General features: G+C 59.8%; 1 protein-coding gene across 21 annotated transcripts in view; it reads right to left on the reverse strand.

The window, feature by feature from the left end:
* The window catches only part of MACF1 (microtubule actin crosslinking factor 1), a 176,916-nt gene that overhangs the window by 115,187 nt on the left and 44,963 nt on the right, over nucleotides 1-16,766 (reverse strand). For 11 of the 21 annotated variants that reach the window (XM_054170404.1, XM_054170405.1, XM_054170403.1 and 8 more), the window contains exons 1-13: nucleotides 9,292-10,309; nucleotides 6,406-6,572; nucleotides 5,473-5,585; nucleotides 5,280-5,386; nucleotides 4,429-4,548; nucleotides 4,228-4,323; nucleotides 3,847-3,974; nucleotides 3,632-3,725; nucleotides 3,004-3,158; nucleotides 1,829-2,105; nucleotides 1,232-1,360; nucleotides 874-951; nucleotides 387-548 (exon numbers count right to left, since the gene is read on the reverse strand). In XM_054170404.1, the coding sequence (XP_054026379.1) occupies nucleotides 387-548; nucleotides 874-951; nucleotides 1,232-1,360; nucleotides 1,829-2,105; nucleotides 3,004-3,158; nucleotides 3,632-3,725; nucleotides 3,847-3,974; nucleotides 4,228-4,323; nucleotides 4,429-4,548; nucleotides 5,280-5,386; nucleotides 5,473-5,585; nucleotides 6,406-6,572; nucleotides 9,292-10,302 (2,637 nt within the window). In that variant the 5' untranslated portion in view covers nucleotides 10,303-10,309. Of the gene's footprint in view, nucleotides 1-386; nucleotides 549-873; nucleotides 952-1,231; nucleotides 1,361-1,754; nucleotides 1,774-1,828; nucleotides 2,106-3,003; nucleotides 3,159-3,631; nucleotides 3,726-3,846; nucleotides 3,975-4,227; nucleotides 4,324-4,428; nucleotides 4,549-5,279; nucleotides 5,387-5,472; nucleotides 5,586-6,405; nucleotides 6,573-9,291; nucleotides 10,310-13,259; nucleotides 13,353-15,305; nucleotides 15,384-16,766 lie in introns of those variants that run through there. The other 10 variants (XM_054170416.1, XM_054170417.1, XM_054170406.1 and 7 more) reach the window with 2 other exon arrangements.

The following is a 16,766-nucleotide window of genomic DNA, read 5'->3' on the forward strand; positions in this document are numbered from 1 at the left end:
TGTACTTCCATCAGCTGCACTCATGAGTTACAAGCTCTATGACTTGGAAGGAAGCATCCAAACTCTGGGGACTTGAGGTCTGTTGGCAGCTGAAGGTGGCACAGCAGAGCCCAAAGCAGCTGAAAGTGCCACAGCAGACCAAAAACCGCTGAAGGTTCCACAGCAGAGCCCAAAGCAGCTGAAGGTGGCACAGCAAAAACAGCTGAAGGTGCCACAGCAGACCAAAAACATCTGAAGGTCCCACAGCAGAGCCAAGGCAGCTGAAGGTGGCACAGCAAAAACAGTTGAAGGTCCCACAGCAGACCAAAACCATCTGAAGGTGGCACAGCAGAGCCCAGGCAGCTGGAGGCCTCACTGCACCCCAGCAGCCCTGCCCCTTCACTTACCATGAAGTAGTTCTTCTTGGCTGCAATGTTGGGGTTGTTGTCACTCCAGTCATAGGCCAGCTCCTCCTCCTCCTTCTCGTTGAGCCAGATGAGCTCAGCAGTGGCTCGGGACACGAAGCCATGCAAGCTCTGCAGGTGCCTCAGGCGGAAGCTTGAGGTTTCCTGAGCAGAACCAAGAGGGAGGGTGGTGAGACACTGAGCAGGCTGCCCAGGGAGGTGGTGGAAGCCTCATCCCTGGAGATTTTTGCAGCCAGGCTGGACGTGGCTGTGAGCAACCTGCTGTGGTGTGAGGTGTCCCTGCCCATGGCAGGGGGTTGGAGCTGGCTGAGCCTTGAGCTCCCTTCCAACCCTAACAATTCTGATTCCTCTTTCCTGCTCTGAAGCCAAGCAGTTTTCTTCCTCCCCCCCCCAGCCTTGGAGCAGTGCAGCAGGGATGGACCCCATGCTCCCCAGGCTCTGCTAGAAGCCCACCTGGAGGTCCACTCACCATCAGCTTGCAGTACTGCGTCTCCAGCTTGCCCAGGGTCTCCGTGTAGCTGGCACGGAAATTCTGAGACATCTTGCCCTGAAGGATGACAAATGCCCCTGTGAGCCCACCCAGGATGGCACCACCTGCAGCCCCACCCCTCTGAACCTTCCTCCCCAGCTTTGGAGGAGCAGCAGGAGGCACAGAGCATGGCTCAGGGCAGCAGCCTCCTGCACCAGCCCAGCAGCAATACAGAAGCTCCATCCTCACAAATCATCTCTGCCCCAGGCACCTTCACCCACAAGAGCTGGTCCTGATGCCCTCACCTTCCTGCACACAGTGTGCCATGCCCTGTGCCACCCAGCCTGTGCCACCTCACCTCATACATCCGAGCCTCCTTCACGCTGGAGCCCAGCTCCTCCACGCTGCTGTGGACGTGCCGCTGGGTCTCCAGCTGGGTTTCCACACTTGGCAGGTCTGTTCCCCACTCTGCCCTCTCCAGTCTCATCTGAAACAGGCCAAGAGGTCCAGGTCAGCACTCCTCAGCTGAAGGAGCATCTCTCAACAAGACACAAGGGGCAAGGAAACCTCTGAGGCCGCTTGAGCGCACAACCACCACAGCAGCCCTGGCACTGAGGGATTGCTGGGGCAATCTGCACAAGCTTCACACACTCCCTAAGGGTCTGACAGCATCAGGAGGGATTTGCTTCCAGCTTTGAAAAGATCTTCTGATCCCCACAGGTCAGCAGGGTCACAAGGGAGAAACCCCAACTCGAGACAAAAGCTTTGGTGCTCTCCAGAAACCACCAGAGGAACTAGCCACAGATAAAGGTAGGAGGAGGCCCAGGCCAGCTTCCAACCTTCCCAGCCCAGAGTGAGCAGAGCCAGGCCATGATGCTCACCTGCATCTCCTCCACCCAGGCCAGCTTCCAACCTTCCCAGCCCAGTGTGAGCAGAGCCAGGCCATGATGCTCACCTGCATCTCCTCCACCCAGGCCAGCAGCTCGTACACGAAGCGGAGGCTGCCTTCATCCTCCGAAGAGGAGATGGCCACCAGCTCTATCCTGGTCATAGGCTTCCTGAACCAGGAGGCAGAGGAGGTGTGCAGCCCTTTGGTCAGGGAGTCGCCCTTCAGGTGTGCTGTGCTCAATGTGGAGGTGGGCACCAGCTCCAGGGTGGAGAAGTGACCTTTCCTGTAGAGGTTTGTGCACTCCAGCCTCAGCGTCACCAGCTCGTCCTGCAGCCTCATGGTCCTGGAGGGGCAAGCAGCTGACATTCACACACACACTGCCTCCTTCCCCTGCCCCTCACCACCTTTCTCCATCTCCCTCTGTGGTAGTTTTAGGCTATGCCTTTCAAATGTTTCACAGAGCTTGAGCAGAAAAGTAGTGAAATGGTCAACAAATCCCTGCTGGCTGTGGGAAGGAAAATACAGATCATGCCAAACCATCCCATTGGAAGAGATAAGGACCTTAAACTGCTTGTACCAAAACAATTTCTCTTCTCACTTCTTGGCTCTGGGAGAGATACTAACTGGCTTCTGCTTGACCTTGGCTGCCTTGTTTTGGTATCCACTTCTCTGCTTCTGTCTCTTTTCCCCTTTGTACAGGGAGGTAAGGGTGGGGGGCAGAGAGGGAGAAGCTAGCAGCTGCCCCTGGTCTTTGACCAGGGAGCTCTTGTGCTCTTTATTAATTAGAAATCCCTGTAACTATTGGATATTTGTACACACTGACTGCATTCCACTGGAGATTGCAGCTTGGGCTTGCAAATACAGCTGCCATTTGCTTCCCACCAGCAGGTGTTTGCAGGCAACCAGCGCCAGAACAAGAGGACACAGGCTGAAGCTGTGCCAGGGGAGGTTTAGGCTGGATGTTAGGAAGAAGCTCTTCCCAGAAAGAGAGATTGGCCACTGGAATGTGCTGCCCAGGGAGGTGGTGGAGTCACCATCCCTGGAGGTGTTTAGGAAGAGCCTGGCTGGGGCACTTGGTGCCAGGGTTTAGCTGATCAGATGGTGCTGGGTGAGAGGTTGGACTCCACGATCTCAAAGGTCTTTTCTAACCTGGCTAATTCTATTCTATTCTATTCAACTGGGCTGGCAGAGTTAGTGCTGGGGGAGGGGAAATTCCACCCCACCACCCCACCCCCTCTCACCTGAAGACCAGCTCCTCCAGCTGGTAGTAGTTCTCGTCCCGCAGGATCTGCACATCCACCTGCAGCTGGCGCAGGAGCCCCTCGCACTCCTGCAGGTACACCACCACGTCCGCCTCGTACTGCACCGCCTGCCCCGACTCCAGGTGAGCAGCATCCTGCCCCAGCAGACAGCACAGTGAGGGCTGGCTCCCCTCAGCCCAGACAGCCCCACAGAAGCACAGAGAGGACCTCCACAGAAGCCCAGAAAGCACTCCCCCACTGATGCCCAGAGAGCACCCCAGGAGCCCAGAGAGCACTCCCCCACTGAAGCCCAGAGAGAGAGCACCCCAGAAACCCAAAGAGAGAGCACCCCAGAAGCCCAGAGAGCACTCCCCCACTGATGCCCAGAGAGCACCCCAGGAGCCCAGAGAGCACTCCCCCACAGCAGCCCAGAAAAGATTCACAGAATGGTTTGGGTTGGAAGGGACTTTGAAGATCCTCTAGTTCCAACCCCTCTGCTATGGGCAGGGACACCTCCTACTAGATGGGTGCAGGGGTGCAGGGCGAGGGATGGGTGTGAAAGAGACAGGGAAACAAAGAGAGAACCAGAGAAGTGAGGAGTGGGGGAAGCAGCACCCCCAGCACTCACGGCCTGCAGAGTGTTCTTGGCCAGAGTCAGTTTCTCTTCGCAGCTCAGAGCACCGTTCTGGATCTTGTTAGCGATTTGTAGCAGCAATTCCAGCCTGAGGTGACAAGAAGGAAGTGGGGGCGGGGGGGGGGAAACAATATGGATGAGAGAGGAGCTTTGGGATTGTCCCTCCAGCCAGGGGAGCAGGGCACAGCCCCTCGGGGCACAGCACCGACCTCTCCACTGCTGGCCGCAGCAGCTTCTCGCGCTCCAGCATCTCGATGATGAGCTTGCCCCACTCCTCCTCCACGTCGTTGGGGTGGTAGCCCTGGGGCAGCTTGATGCGTCCAAACTCAATCCAGACCTGAGGAAATCACCAAGAGGACAGCAGGTTCCCACCTGCTCCTCCTGCAGCTGGCTGGGCAGAGCTGGGCTGTGAGGCGGCAGCAGCTCTGCCTCTGCTCCTGCAGTGTCTCTCTCCCTCGCTGCATCATTTACCCTCAGGGTTATTTCCACTTCTCCAGTCCAAAACAAACCTGAGCTGAGCACACTTCGGCCTTGCTGAAAGCACAGCCTCCCCCACCCAGCAAGCCTGCAGGTAGCCACATGGCTCTCACCTCCAGCTGTTTGTAGAGCTCCTCTATCCTTCCCTTCTCCTGCTCTCTCGCTGGGATTTCAGTTTCTTTGAAGTGGATGTACTGGTTATAAAGTGCCTGGGAGGAGAGAAGCTCATCAGAAACCACCCTGGGGAATGCCACCACCCAGGTCTGGGTGCTAAGGACAAGGGACATTGCAGGTGGACCTTGGCCAGGACCTACCTTTAGCTCTACAGGGTTCTGGGGGAAGGATTTATCTGACATGAGTATTGTGTGCTGCTTGATCCACGAGATGAGGGACTCCAGGCGACTCTGGTACTCCAACCACCTGGAATCCACCTCCTGCAGGGCAAGAGCATCCTTGTGGAGCACTGCTGGTGGGCAGCTCTCCATGGGGGAGCTAAGGTGCCAAGGTCACAGCTATGAGGTGAATCATTCGCCTGTGCGTCCCTGCTCTGAGGCCACCCCGGGTACATGAAGCCTGCTTTGTGTACAAGGAGGAAGATCCTCCTCACAAGCTGCTCCCTGGAAGCCAGCTTGGCTTTCCCAGGAGCTCAAAACCCAGGGCAAGCCCTGCAGAGCCTGGAGAGCACTGTGGCCCTAAGGGCACACTGGTAGCTCACAAAGCAGACACCCTAAAGGGGAAGCTCCTTCCTCCTTCCAGCCTCTTCCACCCACCAGCTACAGTGGACTGGGAACTTCCAAACCTCCCTACTAAATGTTATGGACACAAACTGGAACCCAGGAGGTTCCATGGAAACATAAGGGAAAATATTCTTCACTGTTGAGTGTGGCAGAGCCCTGGAGCAGGCTGCCCAGAGAGACTGTGGAGCCTCCATCTCTGGAAGCATCCAAAACCCAGCTGGATGTGTTCCTGTGGGATTCACTCTGGGTGACCCTGCTTTATAGCAGGGTCACTTGGACCAGATGATCTGCAGAGGTCCCTTTCAACCCCAGTCGTGCTGGGGGTTGTGTGAAACCCTCCCTACAGCCAGCAGCTGCCTGCCAGCCCGCCGGTGCCAGCCTGCCAGGCCGCCGGTGCCAGCCGGCCAGCCCGCGGCGGCGGTGCTTACGATGGCGCTGATCCCTTCTCCTCCCTCGGGGACTTTGGGGAAGGCATCGTAGATTGAAGACACATAAGTGATCACAGACTTCTCATCTGGAGAGGGGACATCCACGTCTGCCAGGGAGGAAGCAGAAAGGGTAGTGAGGAACAGGAGCAGGTCGGCATCTGCCCTGCAGCAGCCGCTTCCCACCGCTGCCCACCTTCGGCGTCCAGCAGCCGCGTCACCCCCAGCCGCTCGGCGATCTCAAAGGCCTGCTCCAGGTTCTCCCTGTTGCTCTGGATCTGCACCCTCTCCATGTCCACCAGATCTGGCCTGCAAGACATGCCCCAGAGTCATGGCATCGGCAAACGGCACAAGGTGCCCGAGGCAGAGCATCCCAGGTGGGCACTGCTGGTCCAGGACATTCCTGAGGGCTGGTCCGAGCCTCTGTCCCAGGCTGGTGGCTCCTGGGCTGCAGCACCTCCCCAGCTCATCCCCTTTGGGAAGGGGATGCTCAAGCTGTGAAAGAAGATCTGGTTTCCAGCCACCAGGAGATGTTTTCTCCTGGGTGCCCTGTGCTATTCTCCTGCAAGTGCTCAAGGCTGTGCCAGCTTCCCATGACCAAGCAGCCAGGGCAGGAGCTGGCATTGCTGCCCCCAGCTCCAAGCAGGAAGAAGGTGCTGGGGGTTGTGCTGTCTTCTCAAGGAGCTATGAGAGGTTTAATGGATGCCTGGGAGAGCTCTGAGGTGCTCTGCTGAAAGCAGGGATGGAAGTGCTGCTCTGACACATGAGGCCCTGCAGCATGCCCAGCTTAAAAGCTTTTCCTTTTTTGTCTCTCTGCCCAACCTCGAAATGGTTTTTGTCTTGCAACCTGATGTAGTTGTTTGGGCCAGATGATCCTTGGGGTCCTTTCCAACCTGGCATTCTGTGACCTGGCATTCTGTATTTGTTGCTCCTTCCAAGCATCCACACACCCCCAGACAGCTGGCAGAGACTCCCAGGTAAAGGAGACCTTGCTGCCTGCAAGCTTCACCTACATCTCCAAGCACTCCTGACCGTCACCAGCTGCAGCCTGACCATCACCAGCTGCAGTGGTGGGGCAGGGACCTCAGCCCTTCCCCCTACCCAGACAGCTGCCCTCCACTGCTCCTACCTGTATCTGTGGATGAGGGCGTTGAACATCTTCCCATCGCTCCAGCACGAGGAGAAGTTGGTGCACTTCACCCCAATGTACCCTGCTGTCACCTTCTGTGTCCAGAGAAGCAGCTTCTCCTTGGCTGACATGTCCCCTGACTCCCCACTGATGTAGATGTCAGAGATCTGTAAAGAAGTGGCACAGCCATAGGGTGATGCAGGAGGAGGAAAGACTCCACCAGGCACAGCCAGCCCCTGTGAACTTGCCCCCCAAGACCTGGCAGCTATCAGGAAGGACAGGAGGAAACTCTTGGAGGAGAGGTCACAAGGCAATGGACCACAGGAAATGCAGAAGGACACTGAGGTGTGCCATGCTCTGGGAAGAGCCAGGCAAGTGAGGGTCATTTGCCAGCCACATTTCCCTGGGGCACAGGATGTTGCCTGGGCACACATCCAGCCCACCTCAGCCATCACCAGATCACAGTTTCCTACCACCACCCAGCTCACTGGAGCAGCTCCTCAGCCCAGGCTGCACTCTTGGGAGCAGCTGCTGCCACACATCTGCAAGCACAGTGGAGAGCAGCACCATGCAACCAGCAGCCCACCACATGTTCCACAGTCCCTGGCCCCCCACCTCAGCCAGGGCCTGGGGGACACCTCACTGGGAATGCAGCACCCTGGCAAGCTGGGAACCCAGGTGGCTCCCTTCCCACCCTGTGCCAACAGCAATGCTTCTGCCCCCTCCTGCACAAACCCACCCTGAGGAGCCCCTGCACCCTCAGGCACCCAGAGCTCATGCAAAGATGGTTGCCCCCATCCTGCAGCACCCATGGCTGGGCAGCAAGGGAGGACCAAGAGGGGACAGTTGCTTTAAAAAGCTTTTAAAATCCCAACGTGGGAAGGGAGAAGCAGCACTGGGAGGTGCTGGGTGAGAGCATGTGGGGCAGAGATGTCTCTCCCCACCTCCAGCTCCGGAGCTGTTTGGAGCGAGGCCACCAGCTCCATCCCGAGAGGAGAAGGAAGGATGGGAAGAAAGCTGTGACATCCCTGCTCTGCCTCACCCAGTGCCAGGGGGTGCTGCTGGCAGAGGTGCTGTGACCCAGTTCCCCAACAAAAGGGAGTGCCAGGCACAGAACCCTCTCAGCCAGACGCCCAGCACTGGCTGCAGAGCCCAGACTGGCACGTGACGGAGCGCACGTGTGCCCGCATGCCAGCGTCTTCCTGATTGGCACGGCTCCCTCCTCCCCCACAGCCCCCCCCCCAGCTCCCCAATTAGGACAATTACCTCCCCTTAATTAAGGGGCAGACAAAGGGGGAGATGGGAGCTGCTTGGAGTGCCTGTGGAAACACAACTTGAGCTGTTCGCCTGCCGGATTCCTCCTCCCGGCACTGCGGGCAGAAGGTGTGCCAGGACCACAGCCCTGCCCGTGCCAGGACCACAGCCCTGCCCGCCCTGAAAACCCCCAGCTGGCTTTATCCCCCCCTCCAGATACACCCAGCTGGGTGCTGGCGCTGCCCAGCTGCCAGCAGTCCCTTTGCAGCAGGGGGCAGGCAGCCGCAGGATTATGCTCCTGTGCCGCGGGCAGGGAGGATGCTGAGCAGGGCAGGGCAGGCTGCCGCTGAGGCACGGCAGCAGCACGGTGCTGGTGTCATTGGTATGCTGCAGCTCACCTCCCCTCTCCCCAAGCCTGATACGTTCAGCACACACAGAACTGCTCTTTGTCAGCTGCTGCCACACCGCTGCCGCCGCTGCCTTTAACTCCTCCAGCCCCAGCTTTCCCCTCAGGGGATGCCAGCACCTGCTGGAAGTGCCCTGGGGTGAGCAGCAGGATGGGACCCTCCACACCTTGGGAGCCACAAACCTCCTCCACCTGCCCAGCACTCCCTTATTGATCACCCAGCAGGTCTTAATGAAGAGTGGAACGAAAGCTTCTCTGAGCTCACCCATTGGCTCTGCCCCACCTGGGCTCTCCAGCCCCGCTGCCCAGCAGGGAGCTCCTCATGGCACCCAGCTCAGATGAATCCTTTCTTTGGCACTCAGTCACACAGCCCTGGGCTTCTCCAGCCACTGGACCCTTCCCCGAGGGCATCCTTGCAGGAGACCCTCCTAGGGATGCGCTTCGGGAGGTGCAGGATGCGGCACCAGCTCCACCCTCCTTTCTTCACATGTCTGTGCCAGGACAAAGATTTAGGGAGGTGCCAGCAAGAAGAGAGAGTGGAAACTCACAGGACTTGGGGTCAACCCCTTCCAAACCCTTCCAGCATCGACCTTGTGCATCAAGCGACCGGTGGCAGGATGCCGAAGGCCAGGTAGAGGCTGTGACACCAACCCCAGTCCAGCAAAGGTACCTGGGACAAAGCCTCTTTCCTGCCCCTCCAGCCATGTGCTTGGCCAAGCCTTCAGCCCCAAAGAGCAACCTTCAGACAACAACAACTGGCTCCAAAACACAGCATTGTCCTCTCCTCTTCCTCTCAGAGCCCCCTGAGCCCCTGCACCTCCATGTCCAGCTGCTGTCACCCACCTGGGAGTGGGAAAGGGACACCATAACCTCATACCCAACCCAGCAGCCCCAGGGGCACAGGTGCCACCAGTGACGACGAGCATGTGTCAGCGGTACCTAGAGCCCATGGGACCACCAGCTGTACCCAGCAGCTCTGGTCACAGCCACCTTCTGGCCACCCATGCCAGGAGCTGAGGACAGGAAGGGTTAGTCCCAGGGGATGCTGCTTTCCTGCTGGAGATGCTCAGAGAGGAAAAGGCTTCAGGAGCTTTCTGCCCCAGAGCCCTCCTGCCCACGCTCAGTTTGTATCTCACCAAGACGACCACTCCCAGAGGCCACCAAGATCTGGGGTTCACTGAACCAGGACCCCCCACCCCGCTCCAAACAGGGTGACAGACACTGACCGTGCCTCCAGCTGTCCCCGAGCTCCCCCTCCAAGCCTGGCCCTCTGCAGGGAGCCTGTGGCCACCTTCAAAGGGAGATGCTGTGGTCCCCCCAGCTCCAGCAGCCCTGGCTGGCCGGCGTGCCAGGTCACTGCTGTACCCCGAGGAGCTCCGGGCCATGCCACCACTGTGCCAGCTGAAGGAGGAGGGGCTGCGGGAGGCCGGCAGTCCATGTCCATCCCCCTCCCCAGCCCGAGATGATGGCAGTCCTGAGGCTCTCCCCACGCTGGGGTTTTCCAGCTGATCCACCATGGGGGACGGCGTAGACAGCTCCGAAACGGTGCCCGGCTCCGCCGTGGAGGGGCAGGTCCACGCCGCGCTGGAACTGGCATCGTCGCTGCCTCCTTTACCCCAGGCACCCAGGCTGCTGCCAGCCCCTGGCTCCCGGCTCTTCGCTGGCTCCTCGCTGGCCGCGGTGCTGGCCGGGGCCGGGAGCCCCTCGGCGGGGCCGTGGCTGCCCTCGGGCAGGGGCAGCAGCACCGCCCGGCGGTTGCCGGTGCCGCTCCTCTGCAGCTGCACCAGGCGGCTCACCGCCTTCTCGCAGCCCTTCTCGGCCGGGTTGTCCAGCAAGCGAGCGATGACGGTGGTGCCTTCCTCCGGGGAAGTCCCGGCCGCAGCCGGCCACTGCGGCTCCAGCACCAGGCGAGCTTTCCGCAGCTCCCCCTGGAAGCTTTCCTTCACCTGCACGATCAGCCCTGGCTGCAGGGCTGCGGCCGGCGGCTCCCCGCCGCGCTGCCAGCTCCGGCCGGGCTCCTCTCCTGCCTGCTGCTGGGGGGCTGCCTTCGACTTGGAAGCCTCCTCATCCTCGCCAGCCTCCGGGGCCGGCAGCTCGTCCTGCGGGGCTGCCTCGGGCATGGCTCTGCTCTTGCCTTTCCTCCTCCGTTTAAAGCGCACCCTTTTTTTGGGAGGCAGGGGCGCCTTCCCCGCGGCTTTTTCCTTCTGCTCCTTAACGCAGCCCAGAGAATTCCCCATCTCCTCCTCCTCCTCCTCCTCCTCCTCGCCGCCAGCAGGAAGGCAGCTAAGCGAGTCGCCAGCTCCCGAATCAATCCCGAGCTGGGCTTCATGGGCTCCACAACGCACGCCCTACAGCGCGCCGCGGACTACCCCTCCTCATCATCATCATCATCGTGGCTGCCGTTCCCTCCCACCAACCCCGCCGCCGCCGCCGCGGTTCCAGACAGCCATCTTACAGCCTGGGAGCTGCGAGAAGACAAATTCAAAGCATCTCACTGCAGTTCAGAAATCACTTGACCTAAAAGCAGAGGGAAAGGGGATTGGCTGCGGCGTCCTTCTCTCCAAATATGAGGTAATTGGAGCACGGCCCTCGCCAACACAAACAGGGAGCAGGGATGGAGCTGGGAGGGGGAAAGGAGAGAGGGGGATATAAAAGAAAAGAAGAGAAAAAAAATCCACTACAGCCAAGGAAGGTTGGCAAAAGGTAGCATAAAGGGAAAAAAAGGGGTGGGAAAGAAATGGGAGATAAAATATCTATATAAATATCCAAAAGCAGGGAGGAGTCAGAGCAGCTCTGCATGAGCAGGGAGCTGCCGGCTCCCCGCAGCCGGGTCTCTCCCGTTTGATCCTTAATTCCTAATCCCCGGCGCCCCCAGGGGCTGGGCCCCCGTGCCCACCCCCCTGCCAGGCTCGCCCGGCTCGGGAGCAGCTCAAAGGGCAGCTCGGAGGACCTGGGATCGCTCCAGGGAGCTGCAGCTGTGGGGTCCTACGGCAGCACTGATGCTCCCCATCCCAGTTTGTCCCGGTCTGCCCCCGTGCCCTGCCCCTTTCCTGCAGCTCCTGCCCCAGATGCTGCCAAGGGCAGGGGGTTGAGGAGCAGGCAGCATCCTGGCTCTGCTCCGAGGGGCCAGGGCTGGGCACCACACGCTGGAACTGGGGTGGGGCAGAAAATGGGGGGCAGGGGGTACAAAGATGGGAGGGGATTGAACTGAAAGTGGGGTGAGGCAGAAAATGGGGAGCAGGGGGCATAAAGATGGGGGGGATTGAACCAAAAACCTGGTGGGGCATAAAAAGGGGAGTGGGGGGCACAAAGATGGGAGGGGATTGAACCAAGCTCCAGTGAGCAGGGCTGGGAGGGGAGAAACAACAAAGAGCAACCCAGGAGATGATAAAGAGACCCCAAGAGCTTCCAGGAGACGGGGAGCAGCCCCCTCACCTTCACCACTCCAGCTCCCTGCAGAGCTGGCAGTGCCCAGGCTCCACACCAGCACCAGCCCAGCCCAACGCTCTCCCCACAGGGCTCTCCCAGCTGCCTGCCCCCGGGGCAGCACACTGGGACACTGGAGATTAAGAGGTTGACAATGGAGCTACAACCCCAGAAAAAATCCTGTTAGTGCAGGCAGGGGTGGGACACGCAGGCTCCTCGGCACCAGCCCAGCTCCCCAGGGCTGCTCCTCACCTGCCACGTCCCCCACAGCCAGCAGGGTGACACTGCCCCCCCCCAGCTGGGCAGGGACCATCAGCACCTCCCATTCCCCCCCCTCCCCGGTCTCCTGCAGCAGAGGATGCACCAGGGCAGGGCCACCCTGGAGGACAGCAAGGACAGGATGCCACCAGGCAGGGCCCCACTGGGGATGATGACTCATCAGCATCCAGACCCTGCTCGACCTTAGCTGCTTCCAAAGCCAAAACACGGCCAAAGCACTTCAGCAGCAGCCCTAAGCCCCACTTAACCCCAAGCTCTCCTCAAAACCTCTCCCAGAGGCACTGTCCACTCATCCTCTAAAAGAAAATCTTCCTTAACAAGGCCTCAAGCCAGTGCTGGTCACCTCTGGAAGATGCCAGCAGGGCTATAAGGAGGAATTTCTTCACTCCGAGGGTAGCAGAGCCCTGGAGCAGGCTGCCCAGAGAGGTGGAGTCTCCATCTCTGGAGTCATTCCAAACCCACCTGGACTGTGCAACCTGCTCTGGCAGAGGGGTTGGAGCAGATGACCTCCAGAGGTCCCTCCCAACCCCTGTCATTGCCATGGGGCAGGGAGCCAGGACATGGAAGCTCCCATGGGCTCAGTCCCACGCTGGAGACAGCCCTGGAGCCAATGTCACATCAGCAAGGAGCTGCTGACAGCAGCACTGCTCAGCAGAGCCCCACATGTGGCATTAAGGTCCACATGTCACCCCCCCTGAGGGCATCAAAGCTACCACAGGATGACCTGAGGCTATTAAAGACCCCAGGCCCTGTTTTACACCAGCATCTACAGCACACCAGTGCTGGAGATGGTCCTCAGGGGGTTCTCCAGCACCACAGCTCCTCACATCCCTGTCCTGAGCTGCTGTCATGCAGCTGACATTCTCCATCCCAGCAAAGATCCCATGGCTGCAGTGAGCACCCAAAGGGCCAGGAGCACCTCAGGATAACAGCCCCACATGGGTGGGAGCTCAGCCTGTGGCCCCTTCCACATTTCACAGAATGCTTTGGGTTGGAAGGGATCTTAAGATCCTCCAGTTCCAAAGCCCCTGCCACGGGCAGGGTCCCCTCCCACCAGCCCAAGTTGCTCCAGGCCTCATCCAACCTGGCCTTGAACACCTCCAGGGAGGAGGCAGCCACAGCCTCCCTGGGCAACCTGTGCCAGAGTCTCCCCAGCCTCACTGGCAAGAATTTCTTCCTACTCTCCAGTCTCAACCTGCCCTTCTCCTCCAGAGACTTCATCAGAGCAATCAGCCACCACCAACAACCCCAGTGCCAAGCAGGAGGCCACCACACAGAGCCCATCATTAATGGCTTCATTAAGTAAAGGATGAGGACAGGGAGTTGCTGCTGCCTGCCACTGGTCTCCACCACACTGCTGACCCTCCAGAGCACAGCTGCCTGCTGGCACCGCCACGAGATGTGCGGAGAGCCAGATGCCAGCACCCCGTGGAGACCACCTGCTCCTGCTGCCCACCCCGTGCCCTTCAGCCAGAAGCTCATCACCTACCTGGAAGTGGAGGATGATGGTCCAGATGAGCCCCAGGGTGAGCTTGGGGTTGCCATCTGTGATGTCATCGTTGCGGATGTTCACCAGCTTCACCTGCAAGAGAAGCAACAGGGTCAGAGCTCCCCAGCAGCTTCACCCACAGCCAGCCAGTGTCCCCCACCAAGCTGTCCCCAAGGTCACCCCAAGCACTCTGGACATCTGGAGCATTGTGTCTCCTTCTGGCATCCCCAGTTCAAGACAGGAAACTGCTGCAGAGAGAATTCAGTGGAGGCTCTGAGGATGCTGAGGGCCCTGGAGCAGCTCTGTGAGGGGGAAAGGCTGAGAGCCCTGGGGGTGTGGAGCCTGGAGAAGAGCAGCCCCAGAGGGGATCTGAGCAATGCTCAGCATCAGCTAAAGGATAAGGGGCAAGAGGAGGAGGCCAGACTCCTTCCAGCAGTGCCCAGTGACAGCACAAAGGGCAGTGGGCACAGATTGGAACCCAGGAGGTTCCATCAGAACATGAGGAGAAGCTTTGGTAGGAGAGTGCTTGAGCCCTGGAGCAGGCTGCCCAGGGAGGCTGTGGAGTCTCCTCTGGAGACTTTCAAGACCCACCTGGATGTGTTGCTGTGTGACCTGCCCTGGCAGGGGGGTTGGAGTGGGTGATCTCCAGAGGTCCCTTCCAACCCCTCCCATTCTGCCATTCTGTGATCCTGGCCAGATGCAAACCAGATTGGTGCTGCCCTGCTCTCCTTCCAGCACCCTTCCCAGGAGCTGCCACCTGTTTTGGACTCTTCTCCTGCACTCCCTGCTCCCCAGCACTCAACAGGACCCCATGAGCAGTCTCTGGCAGGAGTGTGTGAGGTGAGACACCCCAGCAGAGCAGCTGCCACCATGTCACCAGGCTTCAAAGGGAAAAGCTGCTTCATGCAGCTAGAGAAACAAGCTCCCAAGAGCCCCTGGCAAAATGTCTCTATCAAGGGGTGATGGGGGAGAAGGGGGGGCTGGAACTGGCTCAGCCTCCCTGGAGTGGGCCACAGGCTCAGACTGATTCAGTGCCCTGAGGCCAGCAGAGGGGAAAAGGTTTCTGCTTCAGCATGAAGTGGTACAATTCATCATCCTCTCAGCATTACCTGGGGGCATCATGGTGAGGAGGCCTGACCCAGCAGGTAGAGCAGGACACCTGGCCCTGGGGCTGCAGGGCTTTCACCTGCACACTCAACAAGTCTTGGGATGCATCCCACTGCTCCAGGAAGGATCTGCCCTGGGAGGGGTGGGAGATGCCTGCTCCCTGCCAGCTGCACAAGCACTGTGAGGCCAGCACCTCCCACAAATCTGGTGGTGTCCCCCAAAAGCTGAAGGGTGATGGAGCCCAGGGGGACAAGATGCCCCTACTGCCATCCAGAGGGGTGATGCCACACAAAGAGGCACCCAGCTGTGCCAGCACCAAGGCCATGACTGAGGCTGGGCAGAAGCCCCCAGAGCTGGTGGGGAGGTACAGAGGTGCCACAGCAACCACTGGGATCTGCCAGGGAGCCCCAAGTGAGGCTTTTGGGGCACAGAAGTGACATTTGCAAACCCCTTCCCAGAGCTGGAGTCTGGCCCCTCCTTTTGATCCTGTTTTTTTGTGCTGCTTGAGTGGTTCTGAGAGTGCACAACACCTCCAGGGGAAAGTCCTCTGACAGCTGTCCACAACCAGCACCACAGAGGCAGGAGCACCACAGCTGGGATGCTGCTGCTGCTTCCCAGCACTCCTCTATGATGAGAGGAAATGGCTTCAAGTAGCCTCAAGCTGCACCAGGGGAGGTTTAGGTTGGATATTAGGAACCATTTCTTTCCTGCAAGAGGCATGGCACAGGCTGCCCAGGGGGGTGGTGGAGTCCCCATCCCTGGAGGTGCTGAAGAAACCTGTGGCCATGGTGGTGCTGGGCTGCTGGTCGGGCTTGATGAGCTTAGAGGCCTTTTCCAACCTTAATGATTCCATGATTCTCCCCTTCCCAAGCCCTGCCCAGGAGAAGGAAGCAGGACTGAGGCAGCCCTGCCCCTGGAGCAGCCCAGCTCAGCCCTCACCTGCCGCTGCTTGAGGAAGTCCAGAGCGATCTGCACGTTCTGCAGCCGGTGGAAGCGCATCCGACCCTTCTCCCGCGGCTGCAAGGCAGAGGTGGCAGCTTCAGGTCAAGCTCAGGTCAGGCTGCCCAGGGCAGGAGCACCCCACATGCACAGCCCCCCCCCACCCCGTGCCCCTGGAGCTGCCTGCAGCAGCCCCCCGCGCTCAGCGCTGCGTCACCCCCACGGTGCGCTCCGCAGCCCCTGCTCTGTCTTCTTGCTCGGGAGGTGAATCAAATCACTGCTCCACAGGAGCCTGATGGGAGGCAGGAAGGCCCTGAGGTCTCAGCCCCTCTGAGACCCCAAGAGCCTGTGTCCAAGCTCAGCCTGGCTCAGCCTCCAAGATCCCAGGGCAGGCTCTCACCCACCCCATGAGGGGATTGATGACCTTCAAGGTCCTTCACAACCAAAGCAACTCTGTGATCAGCCAGACAAGGTGCAGAGGGCTCAACAAAGAGGGACTGACTCAAGTGGGTTCAGCATCCATCTCATCCAGGTGGAAGCAGAGAGAGGTCTGCTCCATGCCAGGATGTGGGGACACAGGCAGGGACTGGCTGCAGGTCCCCACTGATGGCAGAGAAACTCCAACCTCACTGTCAGCCCCTGCAGAGCTGGCTCAGCTCCTCTGGCATGGGACTGCAGCTCCAGAAACCATCTCTGAACCCTTGGAGAAGAGGGCAATGAGATGCCAGGGCTGTGCTCATCGTGGCTGCTGCAGGAGGGGCACATTCTGAGGTACCCAGAGGCTGAGCTCTGCCCAGGGAAGGGTCTGGATGCTGGGTCTGCTTTGAATCAGGAGGACGATCAACACCCAAGTCCTGATCCTAACCTCAACAGAAGGCATCACCAGGATGCTCTTAACTGCTAGGACACCCCAAGTACTCTGAGCCACCTTCCTTCCCCACTTTGATGGGGAAGAGCTGCCCCTGCAAGGGGAGCCCCAGCTCCTCCTGCACTGCTCCAGGTGGGAGCTGAGACCTTGCTCAAGGGGAGGCTCACCCAGAGCCCCAGGCAAACACAGCTCCTCTGACACCTGAGCAAGGTTTTGGGGCCCAGCCCCTTCAGGGTAACCCTCAGCTGGGGTAACCCTGACATGCAGGAGGTTGCTGGTCACACCCCAGCCCCCACAGTGTCAGCAGCCCCCCCAGCAGGTGCCTGTGCCCAGAGCCTGTCCATGCAGTGCAAGGTGAGCAGCAGCCCCCACGGGAGCAGCGTGCAGGATCCGGCCCTGTCCCCTCCCGCCCCGTGGAGGGTCCCCATGCTGGCACAGCAGGTGGGTGGCGTGCCCTGGCTGCTGGCTGGCACTGCAGTGCACGCCCAGATGGTCCAGCTGGGGGGAGCACAGCCCAGGGATGAGCCCTCTGCTGGCTCTCCGCTCTTGCAGCCTCCCCTCCGCAGACCCCCGGCTCGGGGCCACCGCCTCGG

This window comes from Dryobates pubescens, chromosome 20 (genome assembly GCF_014839835.1).
Source record: "Dryobates pubescens isolate bDryPub1 chromosome 20, bDryPub1.pri, whole genome shotgun sequence".
Lineage (NCBI taxonomy): Eukaryota > Metazoa > Chordata > Aves > Piciformes > Picidae > Dryobates > Dryobates pubescens.